This window comes from Tachyglossus aculeatus (genome assembly GCF_015852505.1).
Source record: "Tachyglossus aculeatus isolate mTacAcu1 chromosome 12 unlocalized genomic scaffold, mTacAcu1.pri SUPER_6_unloc_1, whole genome shotgun sequence".
NCBI lineage: Eukaryota > Metazoa > Chordata > Mammalia > Monotremata > Tachyglossidae > Tachyglossus > Tachyglossus aculeatus.
In genome coordinates, this window is record NW_024044828.1 from 10,072,474 (window position 1) to 10,094,104 (window position 21,631).

General features: G+C 44.1%; 1 protein-coding gene across 1 annotated transcript in view; it reads left to right on the forward strand.

Annotated features, from left to right (window-relative positions):
• The window catches only part of GRM3 (glutamate metabotropic receptor 3), a 122,242-nt gene extending 104,764 nt beyond the window's left edge, over nt 1–17,478 (forward strand). The window contains exons 5-6 of the mRNA XM_038741404.1: nt 3,484–3,658; nt 16,920–17,478. Of these exons, the coding sequence (XP_038597332.1) occupies nt 3,484–3,658; nt 16,920–16,993 (249 nt within the window). The 3' untranslated portion in view covers nt 16,994–17,478. The remainder of the gene's footprint in view (nt 1–3,483; nt 3,659–16,919) is intronic.
• The last annotated feature ends 4,153 nt before the right edge of the window (nt 17,479–21,631 follow it).

The window sequence follows — 21,631 nt, forward strand, 5'->3', positions numbered from 1 at the left end:
AGATATCCAGATGGAGATGTCCTGAAGGCAGGAGGAGATGCGAGCCTGGAGGGAGGGGGAGAGAGCAGGGGCATAGATGTAGATTTGGGTGTCATCAGCGTAGAGATGATAGTTGAAGCCGTGGGAGCGAATGAGGTCACCAAGGGAGTGAGTGTAGATCCAGAACAGAAGGGGACCAAGAACTGAACCTTGAGAAACCCCCACAGTAAGGGGATGGGAGTGGGAGGAGGAGCCTGCAAAAGAGACTGAGAATGAACGACCGGAGAGATAAGAGGAGAACCAAGAGAGGACGGAGTCAGTGAAGCCAAGGTTGGATAGCGTATTGAGGAGAAGGGGTTGGTCCACAGTGTTGAAGGCAGCTGAGAGGTCGAGGAGGATTAGGATAGAGTATGAGCCATTGGATTTGGCAAGCAGGAGGTCATTGGTGACCTTTGAGAGGGCAGTTTCCATGGAATGTAGGGGACGGAAGCCAGACTGGAGGGGATCGAGGAGAGAGTTGATGTTGAGGAATTCGAGGCAGCGCGTGTAGATGACTCGTTCAAGGAGTTTGGAAAGGAATGGTAGGAGGGAGATGGGGCGATAACTAGAAGGTGAAATGGGGTCAAGAGAGGGTTTTTTTAGGATGGGAGAGACATGGGCATGTTTGAAGGCAGAGGGGAAGGAACCAGTGGAGAGTGAGCGGTTGAAGATGGAAGTTAAGGAGGGGAGAAGGGACGGAGCGAGAGATTTCATGAGATGAGAGGAAATGGGGTCAGAAGCACAGGTGGCCGGAGTAGCACTTGAGGGAGGAGAGCTCCTCTGAGGATACTGCTGGGAAGGATGGGAGAGTAGCAGAGAGTGTTGTGAACCGGGGGGTTGGAGAAGCTGGGGGAGTGACTTTGGGGAGGTCAGACCTGATGCATTTAATTTTATTGATGAAGTAGGAGGCCAGATCTAAGTCTATGATACTCTTGTGATCTGCATTCAAGGCTTGCAATAAGTACTACTGATTGATTGCTCTAGAACCCAACACTCAAGGTCAGGTGACAGTCCCACTCCGTTCAGGTACTATAGCAAGTGCAACTTCTCCAGAAGCAATTCAAGAAAGACAAAACACAATTCAAAGATTGAAAGGTCAAGCAGACAAGTAGAAACTGAAGGAACTAAACAATTTAGCCTAGAAGACAAGAGTGTAAAGGAAATGTAGGAAAATATACCGAAGCCAAAGCCAAGGGTATGAAACAGATTATTAAGAGAATTGGATCACAAACCTGAGAGGCATAAAATGCATTTATTTGCATTAGGTCTTTTCAAGTCTTAGTTCTAGTAATGATAATCATGATGGTATCCGGTAAGGGCTTACTATGTGCCAAACACTATGCTTAGCATTGGGGTAAATGCATGATAATCATATTGGATACAGTCCTTACATGGAAATTTCAGTTTCAGGAAGAGAAAGAATAGGTATTTAATCCCCATTTTACCAATGAGGAAACTGGGGCTCAGAGAAATTAGATGACTTGCCCAAGTTTACACAGTAGTGATAAAGTGATGAAGCTGGGATTACAAATTGGGTCTCTTGACTCACAGTGGCCTGCTCGTTTCACTAGGCCACTTGCCCCCCACAACCGCTCCTCCCGCTCCCCCCCGCCCCCACATTCGTATAAATTATTGCAAAATCAGGATATTTCGTTCCTTCTTAAAAAAAGCAATGGCTAAGTCCACTCAGCAAAAGTGATTTGGGATGTTGGGACTGCTGATAATTGAAGTAGTAATTAGTTTGAACTCTAGCTCAATGTTTGAAAGTCTTCCAAAGAGCTCCTCCCCCACATATGGTCAACAGTACTGCAACGAGTAAATGGAAATAACACTGGAAAAAAGCAAACTCTCCTTAATGCCAGACTCAGCAAATCTGTTTTTAAAACAGCAATCGGACATAATATTCTATTCAAACAGGCCAAGCATAGGCAGTCATTCTTCCTTTCTGCTCGGTCCAACTCTGCCTAGTTCGGTATATTGCAGTTCCAAAGGGTGTGGCGAGACTGGAGCAAAGATTGATTGAAGGATGACAAATAGAGCTGGAGAAAAGGATGGCTTGAAACTTATTATTATTATTATTGTATTTGTGAAGTACTTACTATACAGTGCAAGCGCTTAGTACAGTGTGCTGCACACAGTAAGAGCTCAATAAATACGATTGAATGAATGTGAAGCACTGTTCTAAGCACAGGGGTAGATACAAGTTAATTAAGTTGGACACAGTCCCTGACCCTCATGGGGGCTCACAGTCTCAGTAGGAGGGAGTACAGGTATTTAATCCCCATTTTACAATTGAGGAAACCGAGGCACAGAAAAGTCAAGTGACTTGCCCAAGATCACAGAGCAAGTAATTGGCAGAGGCAGGTTTAGAGCCCAATTCCTCTGACTCCCAGATCCAGGCTCTCTCCATCATCATCATCAATCGTATTTATTGAGCGCTTACTATGTGCAGAGCACTGTACTAAGCGCTTGGGAAGTACAAATTGGCAACATATAGAGGCAATACTGCTTCTACTTCAGTTCCCTGGGTTCTGTTCGGGAAAGGTTAAGGATCCTGGAACAGTTGGTCTCCAATGCCCCTGGAGGACCAAACAACATAGGAAAGAGTACCACTGGGACAGGTTATGGAGGAAGGTTTTGGAGCTCTCTAAATGAAAGAGCACTCATCAGTTGCACCAGATGACTGATTTCTTTTCCCCCTGTGCCTGGAGACAGGGGCCTGGACCGGATGATCTCTTTAAGCCTTTCCCAGCTCAAACATTCCCTGATACCCTAGAGTTGAACCCTAAGGACACAAACTTCATTTCCAGGGTTGAAGTTGCTATATCCCACCGTAGTGAGGAAAGCAAGGAGGGCTGCGAAAATCACAGCAAAATTCCTCATCTCCAAGTCCTATAGGGTGGGCAGCTGAACCATTGCCACTTCCAAATGGTGAAGATGAAGTGGCACCACTAAATTATTTGCATTTCACAATCAATCGATCAATGGTATTTGAGTGCTTACTATGTGCAGGGCACCTTATTAAGCACTTGGGAAAGTACAATACAATAGAGTTGGTAGATGAAATCCCTGCAGTTGTAGCTGCTGGATTCCTTTTCCAAAACCCTTCTCCACTTGTTTTCTTGCTTTTAAATAGCTGAACACTAACCAATAATGCAGTGTGGCCTGATGGAAAGAGAAAGGCCTGGGAGTCTGAGGACCTGGGTTCAAATCCCAGCTCTGAGACTTTGGGCAAGTCATTTAACGTCTCTGTACCTCAGTTTCCTTATCTGTAAAATGGGGGTTCAGTGCTAGTTCTCCCTCTTCCCCTAGACTGTGAGCCCCATGTGGGGCAGGGACTGCCCAACCTGATTGTCTTGAATCTACTCCAGCGCTTACTACGATACTAGACACAAAGTAAGTACTGAACCAATACCACAATTATTATTATTATTAAAAATATCTTTCTTTCCCCTTTTCTCCCAGGTGCAGACCACGACCATGTGCATTTCTGTCAGCCTAAGTGGGTTTGTGGTGCTGGGCTGCCTGTTTGCCCCGAAAGTCCATATCATCCTGTTTCAACCCCAGAAGAATGTGGTCACACACAGACTTCATCTGAATCGATTCAGTGTCAGTGGGACTGGAACCTCTTACTCTCAGTGTAAGTACAAAGTGCAGCACTCTCTATCCCTGACTTCCTCCACCGCCACAGAGATCATGAACCAGGCGAAGGCCTAGGGAACCATCCACGCCCACAGCGTGTCTGTAATATGCTGGGTTTGAGGTCTAGGGCTATCTCCAGGGCCGGACCATGGGCACCGATCCATAATAATAATATTTATCATTATTATGGTACTTGTTAAGCACTTACTATGTGCCAAGCACTGTTCTAAGCATCGGGGTAGAAACAAGTTAATCAGGTTGGACACAGTCCCTGTTCCACGTGGAGCTCACACTCAATCCCCATTTTACAGATGAGGTAAATGAGGCCCAGAGAAGTTATGTGACTTGTCCAGGTCACACAGCAGACAAGTGGCAGAGCCAGGATTAGAACCCAGGTCCTTCTGACTCCCAGGCTTAGGCTCTGTCATCATCATCATCATCATCAATCGCATTTATTGAGCGCTTACTGTGTGCAGAGCACTGTACTAAGCACTTGGGAAGTACAAATTGGCAACATATAGAGACAGTCCCTACCCAACGGTGGGCTCACAGTCTAAAAGGGGGAGACAAAACCAAACATACTAACAAAATAAAATAAATAGAATAGATATGTACAAGTAAAATAAATAAATAAATAGAGTCATAAATATGTACAAACATTTCTCTGGTATGATCCATCACACCAGTCCTGAATCTCCAGAGAAACAGCCACAGCAACGGTGCCCTATCACGTTGTGCATTTCTCATTTTCCCAGGGCAAGCACCTCAGCAACAAAATAAAAAGACTTTTCACGATTGAGCATAGGGGGACCCGAGAATTAGGGTCTTGGTCATTGGAGACCTTCTGGGGAACATCATCATCATCATCATCATCAATCGTATTTACTGAGCGCTTACTATGTGCAGAGCACTGTACTAAGCGCTTGGGAAGTACAAATTGGCAACACATAGAGACAGTCCCTACCCAACAGTGGGCTCACAGTCTAAAAGGGGGAGACAGAGAACAAAACCAAACATACTAACAAAATAAAATAAATAGAATAGATAGGTACAAGTAAAATAAATAAATAAATAGAGTAATAAATACGTACAAACATATATACATATATACAGGTGCTGTGGGGAAGCGAAGGAGGTAAGATGGGGGGATGGAGAGGGAGACGAGGGGGAGAGGAAGGAAGGGGCTCAGTCTGGGAAGGCCTCCTGGAGGAGGTGAGCTCTCAGTAGGGCCTTGAAGGGAGGAAGAGAGCGAGCTTGGGGGATCCCTATGCAGCAGACAAATGGCAGCAAACCTTGTGACTCCCAGGCCCGTGCCCTGTCCCTATGCAGCAGACAAATGGCAGCAAACCTTGTGACTCCCAGGCCCGTGCTCTATCAATGAATCAATCAATCAATCGTATTTATTGAGCACTTACTGTGTGCAGAGCACTGTACTAAGCGCTTGGGAAGTCCAAGTTAGCAACATATAGAGACAGTCCCTACCCAGCTGTGGGCTCACAGTCTAAAAGGGGGAGACAGAGAACAAAACCAAACATACTAACAAAATAAAATAAATAGAATAGATATGTACGAGTAAAATAAATAAATTGAGTAATAAATACGTACAAACATATATACATATATACAGGTGCTGTGGGGAAGGGAAGGAGGTAAGATGGGGGGATGGAGAGGGGGAAGAAGGGGAGAGGAAGGAAGGGGCTCAGTCTGGGAAGACCTCCTGGAGGAGGTGAGCTCTCAGTAGGGCCTTGAAGGGAGGAAGAGAGCGAGCTTGGGGGATCCCTATGCAGCAGACAAATGGCAGCAAACCTTGTGACTCCCAGGCCCGTGCCCTGTCCCTATGCAGCAGACAAATGGCAGCAAACCTTGTGACTCCCAGGCCCGTGCTCTATCAATCAATCAATCAATCAATCGTATTTATTGAGCACTTACTGTGTGCAGAGCACTGTACTAAGCGCTTGGGAAGTCCAAGTTAGCAACATATAGAGACAGTCCCTACCCAGCTGTGGGCTCACAGTCTAAAAGGGGGAGACAGAGAACAAAACCAAACATACTAACATACTAACTAAATAAAATAAATAGAATAGATATGTACGAGTAAAATAAATAAATTGAGTAATAAATACGTACAAACATATATACATATATACAGGTGCTGTGGGGAAGGGAAGGAGGTAAGATGGGGGGATGGAGAGGGGGAAGAAGGGGAGAGGAAGGAAGGGGCTCAGTCTGGGAAGACCTCCTGGAGGAGGTGAGCTCTCAGTAGGGCCTTGCAGGGAGGAAGAGAGCGAGCTTGGCAGATCCCTATGCAGCAGACAAATGGCAGCAAACCTTGTGACTCCCAGGCTCGTGCCCTAACCCTTTGCAGCAGACAAATGGCAGCAAACCTCCTGACTCCCAGGCCCGTGCCCTATCAATCAATCAATCATTTGTATTTATTGAGTGCTTACTGTGTGCAGAGCACTGTACGAAGCCCTTGGGAAGTCCAAGTTGGCAACATATAGAGACAGTCCCTACCCAACAGTGGGCTCACAGTCTAAAAGGGGGAGACAAAGAACAAAACCAAACATACTAACAAAATAAAATAAATAGAATAGATATGTACAAGTAAAATAAATAAATAGAGTAATAAACACGTACAAACATATATACAGGTGCTGTGGGGAAGGGAAGGAGGTAAGGCGGGGGAGATGGAGAGGGGGAGAGGAAGGAGGGGGCTCAGTCTGGGAAGGCCTCCTGGAGGAGGTGAGCTCTCAGTAGGGCCTTGAAGGGAGGAAGAGAGCGAGCTTGGGGGATCCCTATGCAGCAGACAAATGGCAGCAAACCTTGTGACTCCCAAGCCCGTGCCCTGTCCCTATGCAGCAGACAAATGGCAGCAAACCTTGTAACTCCCAGGCCCGTGCCCTATCAATCAATCAATCAATCAATCGTATTTATTGAGTGCTTACTGTGTGCAGAGTACTGTACTAAGCGCTTGGGAAGTCCAAGTTGGCAACATATAGAAACAGTCCCTACCCAGCTGTGGGCTCACAGTCTAAAAGGGGGAGACAGAGAACAAAATCAAACATACTAACAAAATAAAATAAATAGAATAGATATGTACAAGTAAAATAAATAAATAAATAGAGTAATAAATACGTACAAACATATATACAGGTGCTGTGGGGAAGGGAAGGAGGTAAGGCGGGGGAGATGGAGAGAGGGAGAGGAAGGAGGGGGCTCAGTCTGGGAAGGCCTCCTGGAGGAGGTGAGCTCTCAGTAGGGCCTTGAAGGGAGGAAGAGAGTTAGGAACAGATTTTAGAGAAGCAGCGTGGCTCAGTGGAAAGAGCCCGGGCTTGGAAGTCAGAGGTCATGGGTTTGAATCCCAACTCTGTCACATGTCTTGCTAGTAAGTGCTTAACAAATGCCATCATTATTATTATTTAGGGAATTCTGAAGAATTTCCACGTCAGGTTGTTTCCAGTTGTGAAATGAGTTTCTTTGCCTTCTCCTCATTATCCTCAGCCCTAACCACCAGTCCCTAAAAAACCCCTCTTTCCCATCATGAGAAGCAGCGTAGCTTAGTGGAAAGAGCCTGGGCTTGGGAGTCAGAGGTTGTGGGTTCTAATCCCCGCTCCGCCACTTGTCAGTTGTGTGACTTTGGGCAAGTCACTTCACTTCTCTGTGCCTCAGTTACCTCATCTGGAAAATGGGGATTAAGACTGTAAGCTCCACGTGGGACAACCTGATCACCTTTGTATCCCCCCCAGCACTTAGAACAGTGTTTCGCACACAGCAAGCACTTAACAAATACCATCATTATTATTATCATCCTCTGCCCTATCTACTGTTAATAATAATAATAATAATAATGGCATTTATTAAGCTCTTACTATGTGCAAAGCACTGTTCTAGGCGCTGGGGAGGTTACAGGTTGTCCCACGGGGGGCTCACAGTCTTCATCCCTATTTTATAGATGGGGTAACTGAGGCACAGAGAAGTTAAGTGACTTGCCCAAAGTCACACAGCTGACAAGTGGCAGAGCCGGGATTTGAACCCATGACCTCTGACTCCAAAGCCCGGGCTCTTTCCACTGAGCCACGCTGCTTCTCTGTTCCCCAAGTGTAACCACTCTGCCCCAGCCACCCGTGGCTAGGTAACGGCTCTTCAGAGAAAAATGTGCTTTCCCTGGCCCACTGATCAGAGACCCATCACATCCTCAACTCCTCTGGGAAGGTCCCCACCTTCTCCCAAAATAGGACGGGGGTGTCTGATGCCTCCTCTGCCGCTAACTTCCTCACTGTACCTTGTTCTCACCTGTCCTGCTGTCGACCCCCGGCCCACATCCTCCCCCTGGCCTGGAATGCCCTCCCTCCACACAACCGCCAAGCTAGTTCTCTTCCTCCCTTCAAAGCCCTACTGAGAGCTCACCTCCTCCAAGAGGCCTTCCCAGACTGAGACCCCTTTTTCCTCTCCTCCTCCCCATCCCCCCAGCCCTACCTCCTTCCCCTCCCCACAGCACCTGTATATATGTTTGTACAGATTTATTACTCTATTTTACTTGTACATATTTACTATTCTATTTATTTTGTTAATGATGTGCATTTAGCTTTAATTCTATTTATTCTGATGACTTGACACCTGTCTACATGTTTTGTTTTGTTGTCTGTCTCCCCCTTCTAGACTGTGAGCCCGTTGTTGGGTAGGGACCATCCCTATATGTTGCCAACTTGTACTTCCCAAGTGCTTAGTACAGTTCTCTGCACACAGTAAGGTTCAATAAAGACGATTGAATGAATGAATGAATGATGCAAAGGTAGTCTTGATATAATGCTTTGGGCCCTCAAAAGAAAAATATTCCTAGATGATGGATACAATCATCCAGATTGTGTTCCAGCACCAAATACCTCATTACCTAAGAGAATATTTGATGTTTTCATGCTGCAGCCAGGTTCCTCTCGGCGTCTCCGTCTCCTTCATTTGCAGTCATCTGCACACCCCTTCCTTATGGCGATAAAAATAAATAGGTCACTTTTTCCCCTCCCCTGCTCAGCTCCAACAGTCCCAGCGAGGAGCATGTGGCAGCTTGTTCCCCGAGTTAAGCACACCAGAATTGTAACTGGGGAACAGATGGAATGGCAAACATTCACAAGCGGCAGCTGAGGTGCCGGTGAACTTAATAAAACAGGCAGAGTCCAAGCTTGTCAGAATGCAGGTGAGCACACGTGTGTGTTTGTCATCAACGATTGGTCTGTCTGGACCACATGCCTAAGAGCTAGGTGAGCCAGGATATGTCTCTCCTCATTGCTGCTGGTAATGACCATTCACCTCCCTGCAATGTCGCTATAATTAAGATGAGCCAGGATGCTCGTGCTAACTAATGATGCCCACACTTGGATCCAGAGGGACCAAAAGCATACGGAGATTTTGTCCTTATGCCAAAATCCAATTAGGAGAGTCCCTTGTTTCTAACTCAAATTCGGGAACTGTTAATATTATTTTTATTTGCAAAATAACTTGTGTTTGGAAAATTTGTTCAGAAAACCAAGAGAAAAAGCTCATGAGAAGTGTTTTCAAATATTACATGTTTGACATTTTCAGTGAGCTCAGACGATGAAGAACAAGCCTGAAGATGGATGGGCAATGTAGACAGAGAGCTGTACAACCAGCTCTTGAAGTAACGTAGCCTCATGGATAGAACACAGGCCCGGGAATCAGGAAGGCCTGGGTTCTAATCCCGGCTCTACCACCTGTCTGCTAGGTGACCTTGGACAGGTCACTTAATTTATCTGGGCCTCATTTACCTCATCTGTAAAATGGGGATTAAAACTGTAAGACCCATGTAGGACATGGACTCCGTCCAATCTGATTATCTTGTATCTACTCCAGCAGTTAGTAAAGTGCCTGGCACATACTAAGCGCTTAAATACTATTAAAGAAACTACAGCCTTTATTGGATGGCCAAAAGTGGGACTTGGAGAATTGTAGTTGCATTTATTAAGCCCCTACTGTGTGCAGAGCACTGTACTAACTGCTGGGAAAGAGCATCTACAAGTGGGAATTAGACACGAACCCTGTCCCTCAAGGGGCTCACTATGAATATGGGTAGCAGGCAGGGAGGGGAGATGGTCACATTAGGAGCAATGAAATTCCTAGAACATTAAAACAGTATAAGGGACAAGGACAAATATGCAATATACAAAACTTTAAAAAAAAGTCAGTAGGGACCTTTGGCTAGAGGAGCAGAATTTCCCTTCATGATTCCTATGGTGCCCTTTTTTGCACTGTATGTAGACAAATAATCATTAAAACACACAAACTCTTACTTAACATCAATCAATCAATCAATCAATCAGTCGTATTTATTGAGCGCTTACTATGTGCAGAGCACTGTACTAAGCGCTTGGGAAGTACAAATTGGCAACACATAGAGACAGTCCCTACCCAACAGTGGGCTCACAGTCTAAAAGGGGGAGACGGAGAACAGAACCAAACATACCAACAAAATAAAATAAAATAAACAAAATAAAATAAATAAATAAAATAAACAAAATAAAATAAATAGGATAGAAATGTACAAGTGAAACATAGTCAGAAATGAATGGAATTAACTTGGCATTGCAAAATAAAGACTCATGGGGCCAGCAGGGAGTTCAGGGGGATATATTGTACTCTCCTAAGTGCTTAGTGCAGTGCCCTGTGCACAGTAAGTGCTCAAAAAATACAATTGACTGATTCATGAGATTGAGTCAAACCCCTGCATAGAGTATCAGGAGTAGCTGTTTACCGAAAAGCACATTTCCTAAAGAAAGAGATGGTGAAAAATGTGACTGCCCTCAGAATCCTTGGATTCTACATACAGGAAATGCTTCTTGAGCCTATTCTTACCCTTTCCAACTGCAACTCTTTGTTTTTCCACATTGAAGATGAAGAACAGTATATTTCATAATCCTTAAAAAGAAAGTTGTTTGTACTTCTCAGCTTTCTCCTTTCACTTGAATCATTCTAAAACAGCTTCTCCCCCCACCCAGGGGGCACAGACCATATTGTTAAGCCATTCTTTAAAAATAGAGTAAGCTTTGCAGCTGGAGTATGAGGTTCAGAGAAATCAGGCAGTCAATTCATTTAACTTCTTTCTGGGAATTTTGTCCTGACAATTTATTCTGGCATATTTTAAGAAGACAAAGTGATAGTATAATTCACCTATGAGTGTGTATGACTGTAAAGTCCATCGGTCAATCATATTAGCATGTGCAAAGCACTGTACTAAGCGCTTGGGAGCATACAATATAGCAGAGTTGGTAGACATGTTCCCTGTGCACAGTGACCTTACAGTCCCAAGGGGGAGTCTCAGCCATGTTGTGCACACAGAAGGGTTGTCCCTTGTTATGTTGTCATGCTTAATGTTTGCGTTGCCAGGCACTGTTTTCTCTTTTGCCTCTGTGTCTCTCCTTTGTTATGAAGCTTTTGCTCATGGGGTGCCACTTCCTTCTTGATAGCACTAAGCCATGCTGGTCTCACCTTAGCCACTAAACCACCATTTGAGGCTTCGTTTAATTGTGTCCTTAGAACATTTTCTTCTGCCCTCCTCGTTTCCAGCTTCCCCAGAGAAAAAGAGAAAAAACTGGTTAATATTCATCTGAGCTGTTTTAAAATGATCCATTAATTCATAAAGGAATCACTCTGATGAATATATTCTTTAAAGAAGCTAAAATCATCTATAAAACTCCTACCATCTCCCAGATAAATTGATCCTAATCACTATCACAGCCTCTCCTGGGTCTCTCTGAAATTCTGCCATTGCTCTGCTGCAATATTCATCACAGAGAATTCTCTGGCAATGAGAGCATTAGTGTCGGAAAACAGAAATTCAACATATGCATAAAGTTGGAGGAGATGGCTGCGTAAAAAGCTGGCAAAGCTTTCCCTCCAAACCTGCACAGGTGGCATCTTCCTCTGTCAGTCTGAAAGCAGAGTTTTATCAACAAGTTAGTGCTCTAATGTTCAATAGCAGAGAGACTCTTCTAACATTCTATAGGCTGTAAGCTCCTTGTATGTAGGGATTGTATCTACCAATATTTTCCCAAATTCTTAGTACAGTACTCTGTGCACAGTAAGGACTCAACAGCTACCTTTGATTTGATTGATTGATTGGGGAAGTGTAATCTGTTAAGCACTTACTGTGTACCAGGCATTGTACTAAGGACTAAGGTAGATACAAGACTGCTTAGAACAGTGCTTGGCACATAGTAAGCACTTAAAAAATACCATCGTTATTACTATTTGGACGCAGCCCATGTCCCCACATAGGGCGCACAGTCTTAATCCTCATTTTACAGATGAGGTAACTGGGCACAGAGAAGTGAAATGACTTGCCCAAGTTCACACAGCAGACAAGTATCATTTCTCCACAAGTGGTGGAGAAATTATTAAAATCCAGGTCCTTCTGACTCCGAGGTTCATGCTCTATCCACTAGGCCATGTTGCTTCTCTGGTCTGATTGATTCCATGAGTTCAGCTGTCCACAAGGCCTTATTGTTTTCTCCGGTCTCAGAAAAGTCTGGGTTTTCTAACCCTGATCACCCAAGAAGATGCTCAGTAAGTAATATTTGAGGAGGATAATTGATGATATAATTATAAGCACATCCTGATAAAATATTTTAAGTCAAAATATCCCCTTTTCTGCTTTTGAAGGAAATCCACAAATTTTCTAAATTTTAACAAATTCTCTTTGCCCTTTAAAACTGATCTCAAGAGGCTTTGGACTTCCTGAAATCAGATTTGTAATACAGAATTTGGTGAAAAGAAATGTCTGGTGCGTAACTGCCCTCATTGCTATTCAAATGTTATTGTGAGCATGGAGCTGAGTGGAGCTGAGTACCTATATGTGAAGAAATGTGTAAAATGTGTTGGTGCGTATATCGTTGATAGGTACTTGATAGACCTGATTTGAAACAAAATGCAGCTCGGATTCTGAAAGAAATGCTGTGTTGGAATGAACAGCAATCCAGCAGCAAACAGAAAATAATTTTCCGCATTATCTCTTCCTTTTCTCAGTCCTCTTTTCGTTCGGGATTCTGTGTGAAAGGGAACTAATATATTTACTTCAGGCAGTACTGCATGTTCCCTTAGCGCTTGGGGTTGTGAGATTGGGTAAGATGCAGAGAGATAGTAATGTCGAAGTAGTAAGAGGAAAGCGCTTGCAGATTCTCTAAGCCAAATTGAATTTTAGAAGGTCTAAAGATTTTAAAGTCAGTTTGGAAAGCATTAGCTAGATAGAGATCTAATTCACATACATCTTTTCTTTCCCATTTGTCCTACCCCCTACATATGGATATGTTAAGATGAAGATATCTTTCTGGGAGGATGGATTTTATTTTTAGGTCTTGGGCTATTGAAATGGTTTTGGGTACCAGATCCACTAGCAATGGAGCTGTCTATAAGTTCTACGGAGAGCAGTTTGGGCTAATGATAGAGTGCAGGACTGGGAGTCAGGAGAACTGGGTTCTAATCCTGGCTCAGCTGCTTGCCTGCTGGGTGACCTTGGACAAGTCACTTAGTTTTTCTGTGCTTTTGTTCCCTCATCTATAAAATGGGGATTAAATACCTGCTGTCCCTCCCCCTTAGATTAGTCCCTTTCTCCTCCTCCTCATCCGGCCTGTAACTTCCTTGTGGGCAGGGATCACGTCTTTCTGATCAATCAATCAATCAATCATATTTATTGAGTGCTTACTGTGTGCAGAGCACTGTACTAAGTGCTTGGGAAGTACAAGCTGGCAACATATAGAGACAGTCCCTACCCAACAGTGGGTTCACAGTCTAGAAGGGGGAGACAGAGAACAAAACTAAACATACCAACAAAATAAAATAAATAGAATAGATATGTACAAGTAAAATAAATAAATAGAGTAATAAATATGTACAAACATATATACATATATACAGGTGCTGTGGGGAAGGGAAGGAGGTAAGATGGGGGGATGGAGAGGGGGACGAAGGGGAGAGGAAGGATGGGGCTCAGTCTGGGAAGGCCTCCTGGAGGAGGTGAGCTCTCAGTAGGGCCTTGAAGGGAGGAAGAGAGCTAGCTTGGCGGATGGGCAGAGGGAGGGCATTCCAGGCCAGGGGGAGGATGTGGGTGGGGCGTCGATGGCGGGACAGGTGAGAATAAGGCAAGGTGAGGAGATTAGCGGCAGAGGAGCAGAGGGTGTGGGGTGAGCTGTAGAAGGAGAGAAGGGAGGTGAGGTAGGAGGGGCGAGGTGATGGAGAGCCTTGAAGCCGTATTATGCTCTCCCAAGCACTTAGTACAGTGCTGTGCACACAGTAAGTGCTCAGCAAATACCATTGCTTAATTAGGCTGTGAACCTAGTATGGGGCAGGGACTCTGATAATGACAGTATCCTCCCCAGCATTTAGCAGAGTGCTTGGCACATAGCGAGAAGCAGTATGCCCTAGTGAATAGAGCACAGACCTGGAAGTCAGAAGGACCTAGATTTTAATCCTGACTCCACCATTTGTCTGCTGTGTGACCTTGGGCAAGTCACTTAACTTCTTTGAGCCTGTTACCTCATCTGTGGAAAGAGCACGGGCTTTGGAGTCAGAGGTCATGGGGTCAAATCCCCGCTCCATCAATTGTCAGCTGTGTGACTTTGGGCAAGTCACTTAACTTCTCTGTGCCTCAGTTACCTCATCTGTAAAATGGGGATTAAGATTGTGAGCCCCACGTGGGACAACCTGATCGCCTTGTATCCCCCCAGCGCTTAGAACAGTGCTTTGTACATAGTAAGCGCTTAAAAAATACCATCATTATTGTTATTATTATTATCTGTAAGATACAGATTAAGACTGTGAGCCCCATATGTGACATGGACCGCGTCCAACCCAATTAGCTTGTATCTACCCCAGTGCTTAGTTCAGTGCCTGGGCACTTAATAAGTGCTTAACAAATACCATCCCAATTATTATTAGCTGCTAGAGAAGCCCATTGTGCAGAGGGGGAGGGAGGCAGTTTGGTAGAAATCCTGTTTCTCAGCTTCTTCTCCAGGGAAAGATCTCCCCACAACTCCCAGAGGCATCCAAAAGGACCTTGTAAGTCAGTGTCTTTCACTTTCCCAGGCTACAGAGATTAATCAGGGATGATTACTCAGTGACAGCAGGGATAGACCCAAAGGTCCCCTTGTAGTGAAGGGGATGGATGAGAAAAAAGATGGAGTCAGTAATCAGTAGCAGGAGAAGTCACCATGGGCACAAAACAGATGATTATTAGGGTACTGGGAGTTGGGTGAGGGACATGCAACAGTTGAAGGAATATCTGGTCAGATCAAAATGCATGTCCTTTCAAGCCTGATGAATTATACATTCACCTTTAGAGTAACACAGGGATAGTGGTGAGCCTAGCTTGAACCATTAGACTGACTGATACACTTGGCATAAGAAAACCCTGCTGAAGGAAAACAGAGGACAATGACTGAAAAAACACATTGTCAGAACCAATGAGGTCCTTGGCTGCAAAGTTAAAAAGTTTTGTAGGGGAAATCTTGATTTCCAAGACCACTGTATTTGCAACTGTCAATCAATGAATGATATTTATTGAGTGCTTACTGTTTGTAGAGCACTGTACTAAGCATTTGGAATAATACAACATATTTAGCAGACATGTTCCTTACCCATAACAAGCTTACAGTTTAGAGGGGAAAGACAGACATTAATATAAATAATTTATAATATATAAAGATATGTCCCTCGGTTGCTTTCCAAGGGGGAGACAGAGTTCTGGATGGATGGTATTCATCTTAAAGATAAAATTAGAAGACCAAATGAGGTTTTTTTTAAATCAGGGGAATTCCATACTCCATAGAAACTGATTATTTTTGGTGCAGTTTGCTTTTTGAATGTATTAAAACATGAAAAGAGTCCACATAACTTGAGAAGCAGCATGACTTAGTAAAAAAGATCATGGGCCTAGAAGTCTGAGGACTCCGCCACTTGCCTGATGTGTGACTTTGGGCAAATCACAATTTATCTGTGACTCAGTTTCCTCATCCATAAAATGGGGATTAAATCCTACTCCCTCCTACTTTGACTGTAAGACCCACTTCGGAGAGGGACTGTGTCATACTTGATTACCTTGTATCTACATCAATGCTGAGAAGGGTATTTGTCACAGAATAAGCACTTAACGAGTACCATAATTAGTATACCTGTTGCTCCTCTCCTAGCTGGTGATAAATATGGTTCCAATGTACCTCCCAAACACTCACGAAGCACTTAAATACCATTATGACTACTTCTACAATAGGGAGCTGAGATAAATGCATGGACAGGAGTCCCAAGGATTTATTAGAGGAGTGAAGAGCTGTAGAGGAAATGAAAGAGATGCTGGATATTGTAACCATAGTCGCTAGGCCAAATATCATAGAGGTTGCTCTCCCAGTCACTCACTACAATGCTCTGCACTCAGGAGAAGCTCAATAAATACCACTGATTGATTCCACACTTCCTCAAAGCATCCTGGTACCATTGTAGGACAATGACTCCTGGGCTGAATTGACCTTTGGCCTGACCCAGAGCTGCTTATGTCCTTATGAGACTCAGTGCACCCCTATTTCAAACAGAATGGATAATTATAGAATTCTGGCAACAACGCTTGAGAAAATGGACCCAGCATCACAATTACATGTCCTAAGGGGGTTTTCTCCAGATAATAGCTAGGCTCATCCCCCAAAATGCAACTGTTACACAATTTTACAACCTCAGGGAATAACAGATGGGCAAACAGGGGCTACACATGTAAAATATTTATGAAGGGAGAAGCAATTGAGTTAGTATGATAAAATAAAATAATCATTTCCTCCGTTTCTCACAGCCCCACAATATCCCGTATTCCCAGAATGTGGAATAGTAATGCTATTTTTCCAGTAAGGAAAGAAAATAGTTGGCCAAAAATCTTATACCGATGCAATACAAAGGTGGCAAATTGAATCATGCAAAATGTTAGGAAATGATTTGAAAATATTAGCATCAGAAGAGGCTTATGAGGTGGGCTATTATCATTGTCCCCAGTTGTCCAAACAGTAATGCTGCCAGAGGCACGATGCCAGGCCATGGCTCTGGGGGACCGGGAGCTCTGCCACGGAGATGGTGAGGTGGTGCCCAGAGGGCACCTTGTCCCCCACCCAGCTACAGGTAGATTGGTAGACACCTGGCAAGGCACCACCCCTCCGGGATGAAAAACATCCATTTCCTCACCTGGCTAACTGCTCGGCTCTCGCGCTTGTGTCTTCCAGCGTCAGCCGGCACCTTCATGCCAGCGGTCTGCAATGGGAGGGAAGTCCTGGACTCGACCACCTCATCCCTGTGATCGCGGCCTGACAGTCCGATGCTCGAGTCGACAGACTGTTAGACAAAGGCGCCCATGTGGCGTCAGTCCAAAACGAGCAAAGCGACATACACCGCAACCTAGTACCTTTTTTTTAGGAACAGTACAATCGATTATTTTTGAGGACTGTACAGTACCTAGTGATGTGCTAGAACTTTTTAGGCTGATTTTATCACCCCTCCCCGCCCTATTATTAACAGATCCCCAGGACGTGTCAATGACCATCGTTTGCCAAGGCCAGCAGTGATGACTAGGGCCACAGGGGGTGAGTCTCCTGCAGATGTGATTGCAATATCAGATAACCTTTTTTCCTATGGAGTTTTTTGTAGGTCTTTGTTGTAACTAATTTAGGATGCGTTTCTATGTTGTATATTAAAGTTACATTATGTGTAACCGATTGTTTTTTCTCAGCACAAAAGCATCAGTATTAATGTAAAGGTAGCCACAATAAAACCTTAAAGGTTTTTCAGCATGGTGGATGTGTATTTTTGTCAAACCCTCCAGAAATTGCATGGAATTCTGAAGAAGACAAGTAGGTCCCTCGGAGGTAAACAGGAACTCCAAACCCACCTGACAGGGTCAAAGGATGACTTAGCTTTTACAGCATGGAGGTAGTATGGCCTGAGCATGGAACTGAGAGTCGGATGACCGGGAATCTAGTCTCCAATTGAACTCCCTCCCCCTTAATATCTGGCAACCCACACCCTCCTCCACCTTCAAACTCTTATTAAAATCACATCTCCTAGAGTCCTTCCCTGACTAAGCCCTCATTTACTCCCACTCCCCTCTGTGTTTCCCGTGCACTTCAATTTCTATCCTAAAACCACAAAAGACCCTGGAGTTTTAAGCCACGATGGCTCCGCTGTTTAGTGATGTTTCCTCTAGAGGGGTTTCTCCAGGACACCGATGACTTTTTCCATTTAAAAGTTATATAGTTGTGGCTTCCTCTTTCTCCTCTCTCTCTCTCCCTCTCTCTCATGTCACCCTTTGTCACCTCACCTAGATTGACTGATTGACTTACACTAATGTTCATCGCAGACCCCCATCTGCAAGAGGAAAAAACATTTTCAAACAAATGTCAGTAACTAGTTACACAGCAGCAAAGAGAGTTAGAGGACCAGGATTGCAATACTGGTTCTTCCACTTGTCTGCTGTGTGACCTTGGGCAAGTCACTTAACTTCTCTGTGCCTCAGTTCCTTCATCTGTGAAATGTGAATTAAGACTGTGAGCCCCATGTGGGACATGGACTGTGTCCAACCTGATTACATTTTATCTATCCCTACACTTAGAACAGTGCTTGGCACATAGTAAGCACTTAATTACCATGAAAAAACCCCCCAAAAACCCATTACTTGCTGCTAGACCAAACAGATTCCTGTCTTCTTCCTGGAACTGGGAGGGGTGTCAGCTGAGTATATGTTCAGCATATGGTTAGCAGAAGCTGATGAAAGAGACGCACACAGACCACATAACGGATGTCACACATGCTAAGGATGGCAAGGAAATGGGCTGTGCCAACCTCAAAGACTGTGCCAAGATGACTGGCCCAGGATCTCTCCAGGACAGACTGGCAGGGTGTGTGGGTGAGTCTTGACAACCAGTCCTGTTATTTACAGAAAGGCTTGAAGAAGCCCAGTTTGATGCAGGCCCACACATTCCCAATCTTTGCCAATGCCTGAGTTTATCAGCAACTGATCTTCTTTCCCTCTGCCCCATATTTAGTTCAACCAAATTCCACCACCTAACAAGTACTTGCTAGAAAATTTTTTAAAAAAAAGGTTTTCCCAGAAAGGGGCAGAATACCCAGATTGAGAGACACCTTGAAGCCATTTTATCCACCATAGGTTTGTGCTGCTATGCGTGTTATATTTCCAGAGCATAAATCTATCATCTAGTCTGTAAGCTCTTTTTAATGGTATTTTTTAATAATTATGGTATTTGTTAAGCACTTACTATGTGCCAGACGCTGTACTCTTACTATGTGCTAGTCAGTGTTCGAAGTGTTTGGGAAGATATGAAGTAACCGGATTGGACATAGTCCATGTCCCACCTGGGGCTCACAGTCTTAATCCCCATTTTACAGTTGAGCTAACTGAGGCACAGAAAAATGGAGTGACTTGCCCAAGATCACACAGTGGGCATATGATGGAGCCAGGATTAGAACACAGGTCCTTCTGACTCCCAGACTTGTGCTCTATCCATTAGACCATGGTGCTTCTTATTGTGGGAGGGGAACAGGACCATCAACTCCGGTGTATTTATATTCTCCCAAGTGCTTAATACAGTGCTCTGCACATAAAATGTGCTCAATAAACACCATTGATGTTGATATCGGGTTGCTTCAATCGTTTCTAAACTACACAAATTCGAAAGTGGAGATTTTACGGAAACCTGAGCTACACATACAGGAGCAATTGTTTTCAGATTCAAAGATGGTTTAAGAGTGGCATCATAAGTTCTTGGGCCTGCCTGGCACATAGTAAGCTCTTAACAAATACCACAATTATTATCTCATTTAAATCACCTCACTTAGCTCGGGGGATGAGAAGTTTAAAATTAATCTTCTGGAGGAAAGGGGTGTGAGATGGAACTTCCAGGATCAGAGAAAGAGACACACCTGAGGTAATTTGGCTTTGTCCAAGGAGAACAGAAAAGAATAGCTTATCCTTTCCATCTGCAGGTCGGGGAAGAGATCCAGGGTTGTGCTGATGCTGGAAACACACCTACTCTGCATCACAGGAAGTTGTTAGAACAAGTGACATATGAAAGTCATTGGGGAAAATAAGAATGTCAAGTTCCAAGTTTCAGTATCCCTGAATGTCCACAAACTTTTTGTGTGTGTAGCTTTGCATTTGTAGACTCCTCATATTTCACTGTTAATGGGTTTCTTCTTACAGTATATTTCATTCTTAGTTAATACTATAAGAGGCGCTGAAGATTTGCCAGAATCTTGTCTGCTCTCTAATACTAATCTGTTTGGTTAGAACATAAAATTCTCTCTCAGAGAGTTATGGGATGTTAGGGAAACTGTAAAATGTCTCAGGATTTTGATGGGCAGCCCAGATTTAGGTAGACTGCCAAAGCTAACCAGAAGCCAGATTCTCAAACATCCAATTTCCAGTTTAGTGGACACCTTCCCCAACCCAAGGCCCAAGTCTGTGCCTGGTTAACTATGAATGGGGACCCTGGGTGTTGTGACATTAATCATTCCTGAGACTGAGCCAAAGGTCAAAAATGACTCAAATTGTTATCCATGTTCTAGCCAGCAAACACCAGCCTCTTGTATTAAATTGAAGACAAATGTCTTAGACCAAACACTTCATAGTGCAGTCACCTGCCTTCCTGTATTTATCAATGCCCTAGCAATGGTCCGCCAGATTGCAGTAAGCATCAATAGCACATACAAAACAGTTCTAGTGCTGAGCAAGTAATTCTATGCCCATTTTCTTCTCAGGTCCTAGCATGGGCTTATCTAGAGGTGCCCAAATTTACCTCCAAAACCAGAAGCAAAGAGAGTCGGCGGACCTGCATTCTAAAACTGTTCTGCCACTTGTCTGCTGTGTGACCTTGGGCAAGTCACTTCACTTCTCTGTACCTCAGTTTCTTCATCTGCAAAATGGGGATTTAGATTGAATCCCATGTGGGACAGGGACTGTGTCCAACCCAATTACTTGCATCTATCCCAGAGCTTAGTACAGTGACTGACATACTAAATTGTTTAACAAATACCACAATTATTATTATTATTATTCCTGAGAGAAGCAGCTTCCTAGAGAAGAGCTTCTCTTCCTAGAGAAGCAGTGTGGCTCAGTGGAAAGATCCCGGGCTTTGGAGTCAGAGGTCGTGGGTTCAAATCCTGGCTCCGCTACTTGTCAGTTGTGTGACTTTGGGCAAGTCACTTAACTTCTCTGTGCCTCAGTGACCTCATCTGTAAAATGGGGGTGAAGACTGTGAGCCCCCCGTGGGACAATCCAATCACCTTGTAACCTCCCCAGCGCTTAGAACAGTGCTTTGCACATAGTAAGCACTTAATAAATGCCATTATTATTAATTATTATTAAGAGTTTTGGACTGAGGTGTTGACAGCAGCTCACCAGGGAGGCCTGTCCCATAAACTAAATTCAACAACTCCACACTCAGGCAGTTTTAAATTCTGGTAAAACATCTCCTCCGAGCTATTTGACTGATCACTAGGACCAGGCATTTCTAGAATAACAATAATAATAATAACAACAGTAATAGTGGGTATTTGTTAAGTGCTTATTATGGCCCGAGCACTACACTAAGGGGTGGGGTAGATACAATATAGACAGATGGGATTCAGTTCTGGTCCCACATGGGCAAGGAAAGTGACTACCACCAGCGCTTAGAACAGTACTTTGCACATAGTAAGTGCTTAATAAATGTCATTAAAAAAACCTATTATATTGTATCCCCCCAAGAGCTTAGTAAAGTGCTGTGCACCCAATGTGTTACGTAAATACGATTGATCAGTTGTTGGGGCTCACAGGCTAGGAGTAGGAGAACAGGTACTGGCTCCCTATTTTAATGATGAAGAAACTGAGAAACAGAGAAATGAAGCAATTAGCCCAAGGTGACACAGCAGGCAAGTATCGAAC